The 19,845-nt window shown below is 39.6% G+C and overlaps 1 protein-coding gene across 1 annotated transcript in view; it reads left to right on the top strand.

Annotated features, from left to right (window-relative positions):
• Window positions 1–19,845, top strand: part of BAZ1B (bromodomain adjacent to zinc finger domain 1B) — a 74,486-nt gene that overhangs the window by 913 nt on the left and 53,728 nt on the right. Inside the window, exons 2-3 of the mRNA XM_040456121.1 lie at window positions 7,987–8,103; window positions 13,089–13,233. Coding sequence (XP_040312055.1) covers window positions 7,987–8,103; window positions 13,089–13,233 — 262 coding nt within the window. The remainder of the gene's footprint in view (window positions 1–7,986; window positions 8,104–13,088; window positions 13,234–19,845) is intronic.

The following is a 19,845-nucleotide window of genomic DNA, read 5'->3' as shown; positions in this document are numbered from 1 at the left end:
CTGCACCCCCGGGCGGGAGCTCGAGCCCGCCGTTCCGCGGGGTGGGCGGGCGGGGGCGCGGGCCGGCCCGGGGCCCCGTGCCCTCCATCCTTTCCCGGCTCCGCACTTTGTCCCCGGGCCTCGTTTTCGAGGAGCGGCCCCCCTTTCCCCCGGGTGGCATTAGGCCCTAAGTACGAACGGGAGACGGGGTTCCTTGGCTGCTTTTCCTTTTTAAATTAAACCTTTCTCTTGAAGTTTTTGAAATTGTACCCACGCGGCCTCGTGATCCGGCTTGTGCAAGATTTTTTTTGTGCGTTTTTTTTCCCCATCTCCGCGGGGGCAGTTGGGTTTTTCTCCTCCCGAGTGGACTTCAGGCTGGTCGTGAGCTGACAGGATCGTGAGGCACATACCCCAGAACGAATTCCAGACCGGGGAAGGGGAAGAAAAAGTTATCTTGGAGGAGATGATGCCTGCCTTCCCCGGCGTGCACAGGTTTGAAATGTTGACGATTTAGGAGGAGATCGGTATCTGCCTTTAAATGAACATATAAAAAATACCAAGACCTACTTAACGGTTTTATGTTGTATTTTAGGAACAGGAGGCTGATGTTTTAAATAAGACGCATCCTCTTTTCTAATCATTGTTTTAAGGTTTCTTGTGTAAGCTTTGAAGTCTGCTAGTTGTACGACTGTTATTTACTTTTTTTTATGGATGCCAGATGAGTCCTTTTGGAAGCACAAGTGTAAAAAAGGAGTAGATTTCTGAATCAACGCTTTCTTTAGGAGTGAAGGCTAAATACACTGAGTTTCATCAGCCCTTCCTTTTGGAAGGACTTGATTTCTTAGTTTCTGTTTGCTTGCTTGCTTGCTTGCTTTCTTCAACGCTTTCTTCAGCAGTGAAGGCTAAATATATTGAGTTTTATCGGCTCTTTTCCTTTGGAAGGATTTGATTTCTTAGTTTCTGTTTGCTTGCTTGCTTCTGTATGGGAGGAAGTGTCCATGTGAGCGATGATATCATTTGATTTCACTTCATTTTGATCCTCTCTTTGATATAATGCGATCTTTTACAGGATAGCCCGTTTCTTGTTCCAGTGCAGTTTGTGGATGTAGGGTGTTTACATACAAAGGGGCCTGGAAAGTGAGCCTGTGCTGTAGGAAAGCTCTTGGAGAAATATAGCTAGAGCATCTTGTAGCTGAAATGGATCTTGGGGATGGTTGGATTCTCTAGCCTCATTTGCCAAGTGAACCCAGAGGGTTGGTGGACTTGTTAAAGGTCAAACACTCTGAAATGATGATGAGAGTTAGGAGTAGAATGCAGTGCCTTTCTACCTTATCCTTGTAAGCAAATCCAGAAAAGAAGGTGGAATGCTTGGTTTTTCATGTTAGTCAACCTCTGTCAGTGGTATGAGATAAGGTGCATTTTAGGGAGGGATTCCATGATAATCTGGTTCTTTTTCTTGTCCTGTAAGGACTTTTGGGAAGCTTTGGAGAAGTACTCCAACCGTTAAATCCATCATTATTCTAAAGGTGTCCTACTTTGTAAAAAAAATATTGAGCCCCATCAGTGGGGTTAAAAAAAATTACTGTGGGAATCTGCCATATCCTTTTCAAATGTTATTCAAATATCATTTTTTGAGCAGTTGGTGGATACTCACACACTAGTATTACCAGATGTTTATTTTTATGTCTGCTTGGAGTGTAGCATAAGACACACTCAATAGAGACAAGTTCCAAGTCTGTGATAGGTGTTGAGCCATGTGAAAAATGGCTAAAAGAGAGCTAATTTTTTAGAATTGGCAGTACAGGCTTTTTCATATCGTTTACAGAAATAGGTGAAATGTAATGATATATATGAGGAATTTCTCTTAATGATGACAATTGAAAATTGAAACCTGCACCTTTTATATGTTAGGTATTTTTAAAAATTCTTCATTTTAAGTATTTCCTATACCAGTATGTAGAACCAACCCCTTTAACAAAGGAGTCCTTACATTGCATTGCATATTGAGGGGGAAATTGCTTGCATGGGAATTTCTACAAGTGGAAGCTCTTTGAGGATGGTTTTAAACAATTGTGCTGTGTGGTTGGCAGGTTGGTCCATTTCTTTATTAGGCTTTTAGTGATTTCATAGAGAACAGGTATGTGGTTGGTTAACAGCTGCATTTAAAGTATACTGTTTCCAGTTCTTAATATTTACAATTATGTTTTTAATAGGATTTGATCTTTAATTTTCTCCTAATACCTGCCGCTTGATTGCATGTATATGCAATAGCAAATCAGTATAACATTTTATTGACTTAAAGCTTTAAGTGATGGTATGTTCTTGAAGGCTTTATTGTACCTCTTCATTAAACTTCCAGTGGTAGTTGTGAATGATGCACACGTTTAATGACTAGGTTTTATATATTGATGATTACGTTTTTTGTATTATAGGTTTGAATCTATGAGACGTTACTTCCTACGTTAATACTAAGGCAATACACTAGATCTTCCTTGGAAAGATTATCAGAATCAGTTCTTGATGTTATTATCTGGCAATAGGATAATACAGTGAGTAAGTCAAGATGGGTTTTAAGGACAAACTGAAGCTACAAGCAGCCTGCTGAGGGTAATATATTTGTTGTATTGCTTTACTGTCCTGCTTTGTAAAGCTTGGGAACATCTACTTCATAACCTTGTAATATTAATATATGAGAGCTTTTATTTTATTTTTTTCTTTTCTTAATGTTTACTTATTTTTGAGAGACAAAGAGGCAGCGTGATGGGGGAGGGTCAGAGAGAGGGAGACAGGCTCTGGGCTGTCAGCACAGTCTGTCGGTGGGTGGGGGGATGCTAGAACCTATGAGCCCCACAAATTGTGAGATCGTGACCTGAGCCCTTGAAGTCAGAAGCTTTGCCGACTGAGTCACCCAGACGCCCCTATGAGAGCTTTTAGATGGTATAATGAGGAGGGGCTATTAGAACATAGTTAATCAGGCTCTGGGCAAGAGTGACTACAGCCAAGTTGTAAGAGCTGGAGTTAAATTGTAGTTGCAAGCCAGGATTTTATTGGACAGTTGGAATAATGATTTCTTAGGTTGGTTTTTATAATTTAATTTCTTAAGAGTGAGAAATTAAACTAGATTAGAATTGTTTTTAACTTGATGACAGACTGTTCCAGAGACAGAAAATAGGATAAAAAGCAAATCTGGAGCTGGTGCTTTGTCATTTCACTTAGAACTCTTAGGGTTATAGTTATGCTTATTTAACCTCCGTACTTTTCTGGGCCACTTCCTTTCAGGCTATCAAGTACTTTTATTGAAAGAAGGCTAAAGAGAACAATGAAGCAGCATATTGTGAGGAGGTAGCTCTTGAACTCATGAAAAAGTAGATGCATAATGAGATATATAGGATTTGAGAATATCTTGTCATTTATAACTTACACAACCTTTGGAGAATTGCTTTGACATTTTGTCTGCAATTATATGTGCAACAGTGGCTGGAACATAAAAACCTCAATTGGCATTTGCTCTGAGTAGTTATTTGAGAGTAAGTGACTTATTTTGGTAACCTAAAATCTGAAATAGGATTTAGAGGCAGCTGACTCAGTATCCTTCTAATGGGCTTTTTTCTCTTCTTTTTAATTTTTTTCTCTTTCTCTTCACATAAGACGAAGTAACAACCAGAGCAGAGTTACATAAACTTAAAAATATCCTATGTTGGGTTGTAGGACTTTAAGTTTTTGATTTTCGGAATTAATCGTAGATTACTAGTTAAATTGTTCACGTATTGGGGCGCCTGGGTGGCGCAGTCGGTTAAGCGTCCGACTTCAGCCAGGTCACGATCTCACTGTCCGTGAGTTCGAGCCCCGCGTCAGGCTCTGGGCTGATGGCTCGGAGCCTGGAGCCTGTTTCCGATTCTGTGTCTCCCTCTCTCTCTGCCCCTCCCTCGTTCATGCTCTGTCTCTCTCTGTCCCAAAAATAAATAAACGTTGAAAAAAAAAATTGTTCACGTATTGTCAGAGGGCATGCATTCCTAGATGTGAATCTTAGGTAGACAGTGCTGTCCGATAGAAATATAATGTGAGCCACAAGTAATTAAATGTTTTCCAGCTTAACCAACTGAGCCACCCAGGCACCCCCAGAGAGAGAGAAACTTAAGCAGGCTCCTTGTTCAGTGCAGAGCCTGATGCACATGGCTCAATTCCACAACTCTGGGATCATGACGTGAGCTGAGAATCAAGAGTTGGGTACTCAACCGACTGAGCCACCCAGGCTCCCCTCTGGTGGCAGAAAGATCTGGAGGATACTATGGTGGCTTTTTGAGTTTCTTGGAAGTGGCATCTGTCATGTTTTTCATCTGTTGGTCAAAACAAGGCATGTGACTGAGGCTAACATCAGTGGGGAGGGAATGGGCATTACTCTCCATAGGAGGCATTGCAAGCCACAGGGCAGAGGGTGGAGATGTAGAATCCTTTTATGGAAGGGAGGTGAATATTTGTAAATAATACAGTCTCCTATGCTTCAGGGTTCAGGGAATGTTTCAGGGGAAAGTCACTTTTAAGTTCATATCTAGAGTATGATTAGGGTAGATCAAGAAGAGAAGAGTTTGTGAACTTGAAGATTCTTAAATTTTAATGGAAAGTTTTATATAGCTAGAGTGAAGAAATGGGAATTGAGATAGAGTTGCTTAGTGGTGAGATACACAAAGGGGCTGGACCATATAAGTCCTTGGGAGATAGGCTGAGGAGTTTGGATTCTGCCTTAAATATATTGGAGGCTGTTCAAAAATTGGAGCAGGAGGCGCTTGGGTGGTTCAGTTGGTTGAGCATCTTTTGACTCTTGTCTTTTGACTCGATTTGTGTCAGGTCGTGATGATTCATGGGATCAGGTCCTGCATCAGGCTCTGCACTGCTTGAAATTCTTTCCCTCTTTCTGCCCCCTCCCTCTTTCTCTCTCTCTCTCTCTTAAAGTAAATAAACTTTGAAAAAAAATTCAGGATGGAAGCAGGCTTTTAGGTTGAAAGCTCACTGTGGCTGCAGTGTTGAGAATGTAGCCCTGAGACTAGTGAGGCAGTTACTAAATAAACGAGGCAATAGGTAATGGTGATCTGAACAAATGTACTAGCCCTTGAGAAGTACAATAGATTACAGAAACAATTTGGTAGATTTGACAGGATTTGGTAATTGGGGAGGAATCAAGGATTGTATTTTGGTTATCACTTGGGTAGTTGGTCATTCTCTGATAATAGAGAACGCTGGAAGAGGATCTGGTGTTTTTTTTCCTTTTGTTTTGACTGGGAATGGGGGGTGAAGATAGGAAGTTTAGTTTGGGTGCTAGAAATTATTAGCATGTAGATAGTAATTGAAGTTATGGGCATTGATACTGCCACCGCGAATGAGAATGTTATGTTGATAGTGATTTTCAAAGGATGGTGGGAAAGCCATGTATCCAGGTAGAAGGGTCTTGTATTGTTTGAAAAACTATAATCAGCAAAAAAATTTAATATTTAAATATGTATCATTTGAGAAAAAAAGTTTCCCCCTTTTTTTCTTCTTAAAAGAATACCTGGGTGGCTCAGTCGGTTAAGCGACCGACTTCGTCTCAGGTCGTGATCTTAAGGTTGGTTGGTGGGTTTGAGCCCCGCATTGGGCTCTGTGCTGACAGCTCGGAGCCTGGAGCCTGCTTTGGTTTCTGTGTCTCCTTCTATCTCTGCCCCTCTCCTGCTCGTGCTCTGTGTCTCTCTCTCAAAAATAAACTTAAAAAAAAAAAAAAAAAGAATAAAAACCACTAAGTAAAGCTCAACAAAATCTTGATTGGTGGAGTGATTTTCAGTAATGTGGGAGCCAGAGGATTACTTCCCAGTGCGAACAGTATTTGCATTTCAGGGGCCTGAGGGCAAATGAGATTTTAAAGTAAGCTGTAGAACTGGGTTTAAAAACAAATAAGATTGAGTAAAAGGATGTTTGGGTGAGAAGCACAAAGGACCTGAGGAGGATTACCGGTGAGGTCAATTAAAATGTTTAAAACTGTTATGGCTAGGTGGGAAGGGAGGATCAGAGGCTGAATTTAAATAATGGCTCTGTTGTGGAAGAGGAAGGACTGAACTGAGAAAAACCTAAGTGGTCGCAATTAGGGATTGAAGAGCTGAGTATGCTTCCCTCATTTCTGACTTGGACACAAGGGCCATTAAGAGAGATTGGGAATAATTGCTAAGGAGCAAGTTTAGGAGGGGAGGGAAGGGAAGGGGGTAAAAAGAAGAGTTTAGAAAAAGTTGGATTTGAGCATCTAGGTGATACCCGAGTTGTATGTTGTTGGCTGCATAGGTCTAGATCAAAGGAGAATCACTGGGCACATGACTCCTACTTTTAAAAATAACAGCTAATAACAGAAACTTAATAATCTTTAAGATCTATTTGTTTTATCTCTGATTACAGTGAATTTCTTCAGTATAACTAAATAATCTATTAGAATGTTATCAAGCTCTTTAAATGCTTTAATAAATCCACTTTCTGATTCTTTTTTTTAAATTTAATTTTTATTTATTTTGAGAGAGAGGGAGGCAGACTCCCAAGCAGCCTCCGCAGTCCACGCAGAGCTCGATGTGGGGTTCAAACTCATCAACTGTGAGAACCGAAATCAACTGAGCCGAAATCAAGTCGCTTAACTGACAGTCACTCTGGCGCCCCTGATTCTTCCTGTCATGATTCACCTCCCCCCTCCCCGTGCAAACAGACAAACATAATAATTTATCTTATTGATTAGTTATGATAATGTCACTTTGGAAGTCATGCTATTTCCTTTTTTCTCTATAAATTTTTATAAATTTTCAGTGAGATTGAATTTGTATAGCTTTATATGGAAGCTTGACTCCTGGTTTTTACTGGTACTCTATTTTGTTTAATCATTTAAATATTAGTATCACCTCTCTGGTGAGGAAAATAGACTTAAACTGTTTTGTTTTTGGCAGATCCAGAGAATGCTACACTAAGGGAAGGTGCTCCTACTATTGGCTAAAACTACTATTTTGGGTTATCTATGCATTTGTCCCTGTCATCTATCTTTGCACTGATTTCAAAGAATCTCTGTATATTTAAAATGAATTACTTGTTGAGTTGTGAGGTAGTATTACAGAGGGAGCTGCTTAAATACTTTTATTTCAACTACTATAAAAAGTGTCGCTTGGAAAGTACAGAGATTGGCAGCTAATTCTCTAGTTGTGGTGTCAGTTTATTTTTTTGGGTAGCATCTGTTGCTGTGCATAAAATAAATTAGTTAACTTGTCATTTGAATTTGAATGTGTCTGGCTGATAGTGAATTCCAGTTGGGACGATGTGGAAAGTTACCATTTATATGGCACTAACTTGTAGGATGTTTTCTTCCTCCATCTGCCTTACAAAGACCGAACAATGTCTGGTAAATGACTTGTGAGTGTAGTATTATTGGAGGCAACATAAAGGCTGGATAAATATGATATCGAAATTATTTTTAGGGCTTTATGGAATTTATTTTTTAAACTCAACAGGTGTTTACGAAGTAGGCTGGAAGCTTATAGTAAGTGGATCATTAGCTGGTATACAGGGCTATTCAAATTGCCTGTGAGACTGGGGTAGTCCTCTCCTCTTTCTGTGGAAGATTCTTAAACTTGCTGACCATCTAAGTTAGGTAACAATTCCACGTACCTTGCATTCTTATTCCTTACAACTTGTGTTTAATTTACCTTTCCTTTGTCTTACAAATTTTTAGTGCTGTGGGAATCTGAAACAGGTGAATTGAATAAATCACATTTGTACTAAAATAGTAATATTTTATTTGTAAAACAAAAACATGACAAACCATTTGAATCATACTTTGGCTTTAATAATTTTGTTTGGATTTGCCACTTGAAAACTGTGATTTCAATTTTACCTTACGCTGTACAATATAGAAAGGTTGCCATATTATAGACTTTTTTCTGTGTAAGTAATTTGTGGATGTGGATGAGTTTTCTCAGTTGCTTGATTATTATTTTCCTGAGCGACTGCTAACAGAGAGTATGAGGCCCGCCTGGAAAGGTACAGTGAACGCATTTGGACCTGTAAGAGTACCGGAAGCAGTCAGCTAACACACAAGGAGGCCTGGGAGGAGGAACAGGAAGTTGCCGAACTGTAAGTAATAGAAGCATTGCCCTTCTAGCACCATCTTCAAATTATTGGGAAAGAGGGAATATTAACAGTAAAGCAACATTTGTATTTAAATGTATGGGCATACATTAGAATACATTAGTATAATGTATTGGTATCTGAGTGCCTTTGCCTAGTGGCATTTTGCTGGTAACAAAGTATGTGGAATATATCGTTGTATGTACACTTATTTAGGGTATTTACCAGGCTTTTAAGTGTTCTTGCTCTATACTTTTACCTTGTAAATATTCTGGAAATGTTCTAAGCAAAGGAAGCTGACACAATTTGGAAGTAATACAGGGGCAGCAAATTAGAAAATTTTCTTTATTTTGTGGTCATTTGAAATTTAGGACAGTCTTTACAGTGGCTATCAAAAAAAAATTCACAGTTTGCGGTGCCTGAGTGGGTCAGTCGGTTAAGCATCCAACTCCTGATTTTGGTTCAGGTCATGATTTCATGGTTCGTGAGTTCAAGCCCTGCATTGGGCTCTGCACTGACAGTACAGAGCCTACTCTGGATTCTATTTCCCTCTCTCTCTGCCCTGCCCCTGCTCTCTCTTCTCTCTCTCTCTCAAAATAAATACGTAAACTTAAAACACTTGTGTATGTTGAAAGTGCCTACTCATGTGGGTATTCTCTCAGAGAAAACACTCAGAATTTGGGCAGTAGGACCTTGCAAAAGATACATGGAAACTAGGGGTGATAATAAAACAGAACTCTTTCGGGAATTGGGAATAGAAACTTTTTCTGTGGACTTTTCATTGACTTCTGTTGGTAGCAGATAAGCAGAGAGCATACAGTTTAGTAATCTAATACTGTTCTGCTTTTTTGCTGGTGTAATGACACTAGATTCAGTTAAGACCTAGTTCTAGTAGTTTATTAGTCCATCACTGACTAATAATTAGTTGAGTCTGTTAATCTGGTGCCTGTTTCTTCTTTGCTTGGTCACTTACATTGTTCCATTTTGGGTTAGTGTTATTACTTTAAAAGAAATTGTTTTTAAATGTTTGTTTATTTTTGAGAGAGAGAGGGAGACCAAGGATCTATCTGAAGTGGGCTCTGTGCTGACAGCAGAGAGCCCAATGCGAGGCTCGAACCCAAGAGCTGTGAGTGAGATCATGACCTGAGCCCAGTCATGCAGCTACTTAACTAACTGAGCCACCCAGGCCCCTCCTAAAAAAAAAAATTTGTTTTTTAATGTTTATTTATTTTTGAGAGAGAGAGAGAGAGAGAGAGAGAGAGAGAGAGAGAGAAGAGAGACTGAGTGCAAGAGGGGGAGGGGCAGAGAGAGAGGGAGACACAGAATCCAAAGCAGGCTCCAGTCTCCGAGGTGTCCGCACAGAGCCTGATGCGGGGTTTGAACCCATGAACTGTGAGATTAGGACCTGAGCCAAAGTTGGATGCTTTGCTGACTGAGTCACTCAGGCATCCCTGGATTAGTGTTAATTACATATGTGTCTTGTTTAGTGTACTAGACCAGGAGTTGTGCAACTTTATCTGTAAAGTGTCACTTAGTAAATATTTTAGGGTCTCTGTCTCAGCTATTTGTCTGTGACATTGTACAGTGAAAACAGCTATAGGTAAAATGTAAATGAATGTGAATGGCTGTAAATAAAAGAAAATTTTATTTACAAAAACCAGTGGTCGGCTGAATTTGGCCCTTGGGCTTTTGCTGACCCCTACAGTAACTTGTGGACTTTAAGAAGAAAATCTTTTTATTTATTTATTATTATTTTTAAAATACAATTCATTGTCAAGTCAGCCAACATACAGTGTGTACAGTGTGCTCTTGGCTTTGTGAGTAGATTCCCATGATTCATCACGTACATCCGGTGCTCATCCCACAAGTGCCCTCCTCAGTGCCATTACCATTTTTCCTGCCCCTGTGCCCCTCATCAATCCGCAGTTTGTTCTCTGTATTCAAGAGTGTCTTATGGTTTGCCTCCGTCTCTGTTTGAAAGTATTTTTTTCCCCTTCCTAGCTTGTGGACTTCTTGAGGGCAGGTCTCATATTTGATTCAATTATTCTTGAATTGGTTACAGTGCTGAGACACTATCCTCTGCACTATATGAGCACTTACTGTTTGCTTTTTGCAAATAGAGATAATGTTGCCTTCTCTGGGTATCTTTTTGAGACAAAAAGTTGTGTGTGTGAAAATTATATGTAAATAAAAGATAGTAACCATTAACCTACAACAAAGAGTATGAAGAGTACTGAAGAGGAAATCAGTTATTGTTACTCTTTGGGAAAAATCCAAAGAGAATCCATAAAAAACTGTTAGGAGTAATAAGAGAATTCAGTTTCAAAATATAAATAAATTGCTTTCCTCCACACAAAGAGGCAGTGGGAATTTAGAGGGTAGAGACTAACCTGGAATTGTTAGGGAAAACTTCATGTGGCTCTATGAGGAAGGTAACACTTGAAATGTAGTTTGTACCAGATTATGGAAGACAAGATGAGCTATTCGTATTTAATTCTGTGAACAATAGGAGGACAGCAGTAATTTTTGAACAGGAGAGAAACATGGGATGGTTTTGGTGATTGATGTTTAGGCTTTGAGATTAATCTGGGAACTGTGTAGGAAGAGTTCAAGAAGGAAAAGCAGGTGGGAAGTTGATGTGGGCTTGCTAGGATAGTATTCAGGTAGAGAGTGATGGCATTATTGGGAATAGAAATAATGAGTTGGAGTCTGTAATCCTTCCTGAAAAGAGGGTTTTGGGCCATAACTTTGGAAAACTGCTACAAACTTCTTGAAAAGTCATAATACTTAGGGTATTTAAGATTTTCAGAAGACCTCCAGTAAAGAAACTGTAGCTTGGTTTAACCTTGTGGATGTCAAACTTACTTGATCTTAGAAGCCATTACAGCAGAGTGAAGTTCTAAAGAACACAGATGGGGGAATGTTTTATGTGATTTGATAGTGAACAGAATATAGAGAATGATGAGAGGGATTACGGAAAAAGTATGATTATGCAATTTTTTTTTTCCAACGTTTATTTATTTTTGGGACAGAGAGAGACAGAGCATGAACGGGCGAGGGGCAGAGAGAGAGGGAGACACAGAATCGGAAACAGGCTCCAGGCTCTGAGCCATCAGCTCAGAGCCCTACGCGGGGCTCGAACTCACGGACCGCGAGATCGTGACCTGACTGAAGTCGGACGCTTAACCGACTGCCCCACCCAGGCGCCCCTAAAATTTTTTTTTTTTTTTTTTATATTTTTTTTTAAAGAAAAAAAATTTTTTTTTTTTTTTTTTTTTTGGTTTATAAAAGTAATGCATACTTGTTTAATATGTAAACACTACAGAGTTAGTAAAAGAATCTGAACATCATCGTCCATCCTCACTCCCCAGAAGTAGCTGTGGACAATGAAGTTTTAAAAAGCTTGGTGACTGGGAGGCTTATTAATAAGCATTTATAGGGGCCAGGAAAGGCCTCATGGAGTTAAGGAAGTCTGAGAGCATCTTTGGAGGATGATTAAGCTGGGAGGGAGGATGGTGGGGAGAGGACAAAGGTAAAAGCCTTAACAAAGGCAGGGAGACTAGAAGCTTATTGATGGGAATGGGGAAAAGCAGATATAACTCAGGTAAATTTTAAGGCAGTATGGTAAGAGATTTTAAATCTAGCAGTCAGTTGGAGGAACATTTTTAGTTATGAACAGAGTGGGAATATGATGATAGTAAGCCTAATACTTGGATGTGTACGAATGTTCTCATGCCTGGTCCTTCCTTGCGTTGCAACACAAATATTAATTGATCTGGCCAGAACTGGAGATCTTAAATTTTTTTTTTTTTTAATGTTTGTTTATTTTTGAGACAGAGAGAGACAGAGCATGAACGGGGGAGGGTCAGAGAGAGAGGGAGACACAGAATCTGAAACAGGCTCCAGGCTCTGAGCTGTCAGCCCAGAGCCTGACGCGGGGCTCGAACTCACGGACCGTGAGATCATGACCTGAGCCGAAGTCGGACGCCCAACCGACTGAGCCACCCAGGCGCCCCCAGAACTGGAGATCTTAATGAGTTTCCATTTAGATTGCTTCCCATTTTCTGCTATCATGAAGAATCCAGCAATGACCATCTTTGTGCACATGCTGACACTTTTAAAAAAAATTTTTTTTTAACATTTATTCATTTTTGAGAGTGAGAGAGACAGAGCATGAGCAGGGGAGGGGCAGAGAGAGAGGGAGACACAGAATCGGAAGCAGGCTCCAGGCTCTGAGCTGTTAGCACAGGTCTTGACGTGGGGCTCGAACCCATGGAGTGTGAGATCATGAAGCTGAAGTCGGACGCTTAACCGACTGAGCCACCCAGGCGCCCCAAGTTGACACTTTTGATAATTGTCAAACTGCTTTCCAAAAGAGTAGAAACCTAGGCTGTCAGCTGTGCATGAATGCACATTGCACTCTTTCCTTGCTTATACTGGGCATGTTCGTGAGTTTAATAAGTAGAAAGTAGCACTTAATTGTTTCACTTTTGCAAGAGCTTTGGAGTTCAAGTCATGGTTCCAGTCCTTCCTGATTTATTTTCCTTACTCATAAAATCAAAATTCTACACCCCTCCTGAGGCATTGTGGGTACTAACTGAATGAATGCATAGGGAAGCATTTTCTTGATGAAGGTGTAACACAAATAGACTCAAGTTACAGTCTTCTAACAAAAAATGGGCAAAGGGTATGAATAAATAATTCATACCTGAAAAGGGAAGTCTACTATAAAAACAAATGGGAAAATGTTCAGCCTTACTGATGATGTGCCTGTTACTCTTATTTTCCAGATGAGAAAATTAACCTGGATAGGTCCATCTGACAGAGTTCTTTACCAGTTCCTTCTTTGTCCTGTGTGCCACATGGTTTTAATCTTTGTGTTCCCCAGTGCCTCACTTAGCTTTGCTAAAGAAATGTTTGAATTAACTTGAATTAATTCTCTAGATAGGTTTTTCTGCATTTTCTTGGTAACTAATAATGTGTTTGTTTAGTTTGAAGGAAGAGTTCCCTGCCTGGTACGAGAAACTTGTTCTGGAAATGGTTCACCATAACACAGCCTCTCTAGAGAAGTTAGTAGATACTGCTTGGTTGGAGATCATGACCAAATATGCTGTGGGAGAAGAGTGTGATTTTGAGGTAAGTACCTGCTCCCCCCTTTTTTGGTACAATTTGACTCCATAACCATATGTCAGGATTAGAGCTTCTAGTATAGATTATAGAGTACATTTCTATGTGCAAAATTGTGTTATATTTGAAGTTTGCTTTGCTTAGTGTCAGATATTATAAGGGCCAAATTTTAGAACCATAATCATTGTCGGGAATATTTAACATTATGTTAATATTACAAAAATTGTTACACTGTGTACTGCTGCATCCTTGTTTTCCTTGTTTTAGCCCTTTTTGATAACTGCTATCTTGACTTTTTTTGGTTGTGTAATTTTTTCATACTTTGTTTCAAAGACTTTCAGATGTTTAATCCAAATCTGTGGTACCAAAAGCAAAGAATGTCATTTCTCTACAATAGTGAGCAAGTTGACTTTTTTCTTTCTCTGCTAAATTTGTTTTTTTTGTTGTTGTTGTTTTTGTTTTTTTTAAATTTTTTTGTTTTTATTTGAGAGAGAGAGACCGAGCAGGAGCATGGGAGGGGCAGAGAGAGAGGGAGAGACAATCTGAAGCAGTCTCCAGGCTCTTTGCTGACTGCACAGAGCCTGATGAGGGGCTCTAACTCATGAACTGTGAGATCATGACCTGAGCCGAAGTCGGATGCTTAACTGACTGAGCCACCCGGGCACCCCTGCTATATTTGTTTTTTAATTTTGTAGCCCAAATAGCACAAGGATAACTATTACTAAAGTGATAATAACCTAAAACTAAAGCAATCCCTGTATAATCCTTTGAAAGCTTAAAGTAAGATTCAGGAGTAAGGGAACTAACATTTGTTAAATATCTATAGTGGACACTAGGCTGGTTGCTTTACCATAATGTCTTGCAGAATATGCACAGAAATGTTGAAGTAGTAAATAGGCTCAAATATCTTTCTTTCTTTCTTTCTTTCTTTCTTCTTTCTTTCTTTCTTTCTTTCTTTCTTTCTTTCTTTCCTCCCTCCCTCCCTTCCTCCCTTCCTCCCTTCCTCCCTTCCTCCCTTCCTCCCTTCCTCCCTTCCTTCTCTCTTTTCTTTTGTTTTCTTTTCTTCCTTCCCTCTCTCCCTTCTTCACTCATTCACTCACTCAGATATTTAAATAGCGTGTTCAGAGGTGCTTGGCTGGCTCAGTCGGTGGAGCATGTGAGTCTTGATCTCGGGGTTGTGAGTTCAGGCCCCACATTGGGTGTAGAGATCACTCAAAAAAAGAAAATTAAAAACAAAACAAGACTTGTTGATATTGATGTTTCAGTTAAGAGTGATTTCGTCTGTATGTAATGAAGTAGCTAACTAGCAGTGCCCAGTACTTCTCAAGCTTTAGCCTAAATAGAATCACTTAAAGGACTTCTGAATATACATTCTTGGGTGCCATCCCCTGATAGTTTGGTTCAGAAGGTCTAGGATAGGCCCTAAAAGTATGCATTTCTAACAAGCTCTAGGGTATGATGATGATACTCTGTGGATAGCATTGAGTAGTATAGCATTGGTTTAGGCAGTGAAAACATTTGGTTATCTCATGTAAGTCTTAGAGGTGGGTGACACCAGATGTGGCGTAGAGGTTGGGAAATATTGTCAAGGACCTATGCTTTGTATCTTTCTGCCTTTCTGCTTTGGGCTTCTCAGTGTATTGGTTTTGTCCTTAGCTTTGGTGCCTCTTGGTTGTGAACTTACGACTGTATTCAGAGTGAGAAAATGCTTATATAAGCATTGTAAGAAAATTGTAAGAAACAGGAGGGAGTGGGTACTGGAACAAGAAGAGAGTAATGTAGTTGTGGAAGAGAAGAGTATTTCGGTAGTAAGGTGTGACCCATTTCACAGGGAGATGGGAGTAAATACCCCGACATCACTTTTCTTCCACTATCTGATTTTCTGCTCTTGTTTCCCATGGGTTGAACTCACCAAAATCTAGAGGACAAGGGAGCCCTTTGATGTAGGCCACAAAGATCAGCCTGTATAAGCCCAGAGCAAGGTAGACCAGAATGGAGACAGATTTGGAGTGGCACGAGGAAAATAGGCTGTACACATCTGGAAGGTGAAAGAGGAAAAGTTTGACAAAGGGGGAGAGAGAAATTAAAATTGGGGAGATCTGTATGCCCATAAAACGTATGAAAACATAGTGATCCAAGAAATCAAGTAAAAAGCATAGCAGGACCATTTTATACATATCAGATTAGTAAATAAGAAAAAGTAAAAATAATGCCAAGTTTTGACAAGAATGTGGAACTATTTTGATAAACACTTCAACATTATTGAAGACAATTGAATGTGCACATACCTTTTGACCAAGGATTTTTTTCTTAGATACCTTTTTTTGTTGGTGTTTTTAAATGTTTATTTTACTTTTGAGAGAGAGAGAGAGAGTGGGAGTGAGGAGGAGCAGAGAGAGAGAGGGAGGCAGAGAATTCCAAGCAGGCTTTGCACTGTCAGCACAGAGCCCAATACAGGGCTTGAATTCACAAAACTGAGATCCTGACCTGAGGTAAAATCGAGAGTTGGATGCTTAACTGACTGAGCCACTTAGGTGTCCCTGAATATCATTTTAATAACTAATAATGTCGAAGATCTTCTCATATTTTTGTTGCTATCCTTTTATATATATTTCTTTTGATGAAGTGTCTGTTCAGATGTCCATTTTGGGGCGCCTGGGTGGCTCAGTTGGTTAAGCGTCTGACTTCGGCTCAGATCATGATCTCATAGTCCGTGAGTTCAAGCCCCACGTCGGGTTTGTGCTGAAAGCTCAGAGCCTGGAGCCTGTTTCAGATTCTGTGTCTCCCTCTCTCTCCAACCCTCCCCCATTCATGCTCTGTCTCTCTCTGTCTCAAAAATAAATAAACATTAAAAAAAAAAAATCTTTGTCCATTTTTAAATTGGATTGTTTTCTTGTTTTTGAGTTTTGAGACTTTTTTATTCTGGATACAAGTTCTTTATTAGATCTGGATACAGGTTCTTTATTTGCTCCCCACTAGGGCTTGTGTTTTATGTTTTTTGTTTTTTAATGTTTATTTTTTTGAGAGAGAGAGAGTGCAAGCAGGGGAGGGGCAGAGAGAGAGGAAGACACAGAACTCGAAGCAGGCTCCAGGCTCTGAGCTGTCAGCACAGAGCCTGACATGGGGCTCAAACTCATGGACCATGAGATCATGACCTGACCCAAAAGTCAGACACAACCTACTGAGCCACCCAGTCGCCCGTTGAGGCTTGTGTTTTGATTCTCTTAACAGTGTCTTTTAAAGAGCACAATTTTTTAGTTTTCATGATGCTGAATAGAAAGCAACTATGCCTAGTGGTATTTGTAATTATATAATATAAATGATCTAAACATTTAAGTTAAAAGATAGAAATTGCCAGATTGGATAAAAAAGCAAGATGCAATTATATGCTGCCTATACGATGCAAATAGGATAATGGTAAAAAGATGGAGAAAGAGGTATCATCTTAACATTAAAAGAAATCTGGGGTCACCTGGGTGGCTCAGTCACTTAAGCTGACTTCAGCTCAGGTCATGATCTCATGGTTTGTGAGTCCAAGCGCTGCATTGGGCTCTGCACTGACAGTGTGGAACCTGCCTGGGATTTTCCCTCTCTCCCTCTCTCTCTTCCCCTTCCCCCAACTCTCTCTCAGAGTAAATACATAAACTTAAAAAAAAAAAAAAGAATTCTGGAATGGCAAGGTGCCTGGGTGGCTCAGTAGGTTGAGCACCCAACTCTTGATTTTGGCTCAGGTCGTTATCTCACAATTGTGAGATTGAGATTGAGCCCGGTGTGGAGCTCTGTGTTGGGCTTGGAGCCTGTTTGAGATTCTTTCTACGTCTCCCTCTTCCCCTCCTTCCCTGCTTGTGTGTGTGTGTGTTCTTTCTCTCTCTCACAAAAGGAAAGAAATCTGGAATGGCTATGTAGATATAAGACAAAGTAGATTTCAGGGCAAAAAGTATTACCATAGGTAAAATTTTTTTTTAATTTTTTTTTTTTTTTTTTTTTAGTGTTTATTTTTGGGAGAGAGAGAGTGTGTGAGCAAGGGTGGGCAGAGAGAGAGGGAGACACAGAATCTGAAGCAGGCTCCAGGCTCTGAGCTGTCAGCACAGAGCCCGATGCGGGACTTGAACTCAAGAACTAACTGAGAGATCATGACCTGAGCTGAAGTTGAACACTTAGCAGGCTGAGCCACCCAGGCGCCCCTACATTTTTTTTTTTTTAATTTGAATTTTAGTTAAGAAATATTTCATAATGAGAGGGGTCAGTTTTTTAAGAAGACACAGTAGCCTTTAATGTTTATGCATTTACTAATGAGTTTTTCAAGATATATGAAACAAAAATGGATAGAGCTGTAAGAAGAAATAGATATCATAGTTATGGTTGGAGTTTTCAACACCTCTCTTCTCAGTAACTGATAGAAAATGGAGACAGAAAGTCAGCAAGAATATGGAAAACTTGAGTTAGCATTATCAACCAATGTGACTTAATTACCATTTATAAAATACTCTACCTGATAACTACAGAAGAGACATTCCTCTCAAATGTATAGTTTACCAAGGTGGATCATACTCTGGGCCATAAAATAAATTGAAAAGGATTCAAGTCCTACAGAGAATATACTGTGATGAAAATGGAATTACATTAGAAACCAATAATAGTTATCTGGAAACTGCAAATAATTGGAAATTACAAATAATTGGAAACTAAATAACATACCTTTAACTTACTCAGAGTTAAGGGAAAATCAAAAGGGAAATTAGAAAATGTTTTGAACTGAATGTGAATGAAGGCATCTGGGTGACTCAGTTGGTTAAGCATTTGACTCAGGTGATGATCTCACGGTTCCTGAGATCAAGCATGCTTGGGAAACTCTCTTTCTCTCTCTTCCCCTCTCCCACTCTCCCTCCCGCTCCCCGCTTGGATGTGCGTCTCTCTCTCTCTCTCAAAATAAATAAACATTAAAAAAAAAATGAAAACACAATATATTAGAATTTGTGAGATGTTGCTTATGGTAGGGCTTAGGAGAAATGTATAGCACTAAACAACCAAGCAACTTTAAACAAACAAAATAGAAAGTTCTCAAATCATTGACTTCTACCTTAAGAAATTAAGAAAAAGAAGAGCTTTCAAATTCAAAGAAAACAAGAAGAAAAGATTTAATAAGTTTAGATCAAAGTGAAAATCAGTAAAATAGAAAACAGGAAAGTCGTGCAACCAAAAGCTGGTAATTTGAAAAGATCAGTAAAATTGATAAACCTCTAGCCAAACTCTCAGGAAAAAAAGAGAGGATACAAATTAACCAATATGAGGAATTAGATGATGTCACTACAGTCTACATATATTGACAGGATTATAAGAGAATGTTAGGAGCATCTTTATGCCAATGAATTTGACAACTTAAATGGACAAATTCCTTGAAAGATACTACCAAAATGCATTCAGCAAGAAATAAAAACCTTAACAGTCCTATATCTATTAAAGAAAATGAGTTTGTAGTTAAAATTATCTGGCAAAACTCCAGGCCCAAATGTCTTCATTGGTGAGTTCTACCAAACATTTAAGGAAGAAATAGCACCTATTCTATCCGGACGTTTCCAGAAAATAGAAGAGCGGAGGGAGGAGGGAACTCTTTGCACATACCCCAATACAGTATTACCCCAATACCCCAATACCCCAATACTAAGACCATATAAACACATTATAAGAAAAAACTATGGATAAAGCAAAAAAAAAAATTCTGTGTCCACAAAACTCCTGTGTGAACATAGATGCAAAATTTCTTTATTTTATTTTTCTTAAAAAAAATTTTTTTTAATGTTTATTTTTGGGAGAGAGTGCAAGTGGAGATGGGGCAGAGAGAGAGGGAGACACAGAATCTGAAGCAGACTCCAGGTTCTGAGCTATCAGCACAGAGGCTGACGTGGGGCTCCCACCCATGAACTGTGAGATCATGACCTGAGCTGAAGTTGGATGCTTAACTGACTGAATCACCCAGACACTCCTATTTTTATTGTTTTTATTTTTAGAGAGCAAGAGAGAGACCACAATCAGGGGAGAGGGGCAGAGGGGAGAGAGAGAGAGAAGGAGAGAGAAAATCCCAAGCAGGTTCCACGTTCAGCACAGAACCCAGCTCAGGGCTCGATCACGCAACCCTGGGATCATGACCTGAGGCAAAATCAAGAGTTAGAAGCTCAACTGACTGAGCCACCCAGGTACCCATAGATGGAAAATTTTCTAATCAAAATTTTAGCAAATGAAATGCAACACTTCCTTAGGAGAAGGATAATTCATCATTACCCAGTGGGGTTAATCCTCCAAATGCAAAGTTGTTATAAATTTATGTATAATTCTTTTTTATTTTTTAAATTAAAAAAAATTTTTTTTTTTTTTAGCGTTTATTTATTTTTGAGACAGAGAGAGACAAAGCATGAACGGGGGAGGGTCAGAGAGAGGGAGACACAGAATCCGAAACAGGCTCCAGGCTCTGAGCTGTCAGCACAGAGCCCGACGCGGGGCTCGAACTCACGGACCGCGAGATCATGACCTGGGCCGAAGTCAGCCGCTTAACCGACTGAGCCACCCAGGCGCCCCTGTATAATTCTTTTTTTTTTTTTTTTTAATTTTTTTTTTTCAACGTTT

The sequence above is a fragment of the Herpailurus yagouaroundi genome, unplaced genomic scaffold (assembly GCF_014898765.1).
Source record: "Herpailurus yagouaroundi ecotype Mexico unplaced genomic scaffold, PumYag 216, whole genome shotgun sequence".
NCBI lineage: Eukaryota > Metazoa > Chordata > Mammalia > Carnivora > Felidae > Herpailurus > Herpailurus yagouaroundi.
Note: the sequence above shows the minus strand (reverse complement) of the source record. Positions and strands in the feature narration are given on the sequence as shown.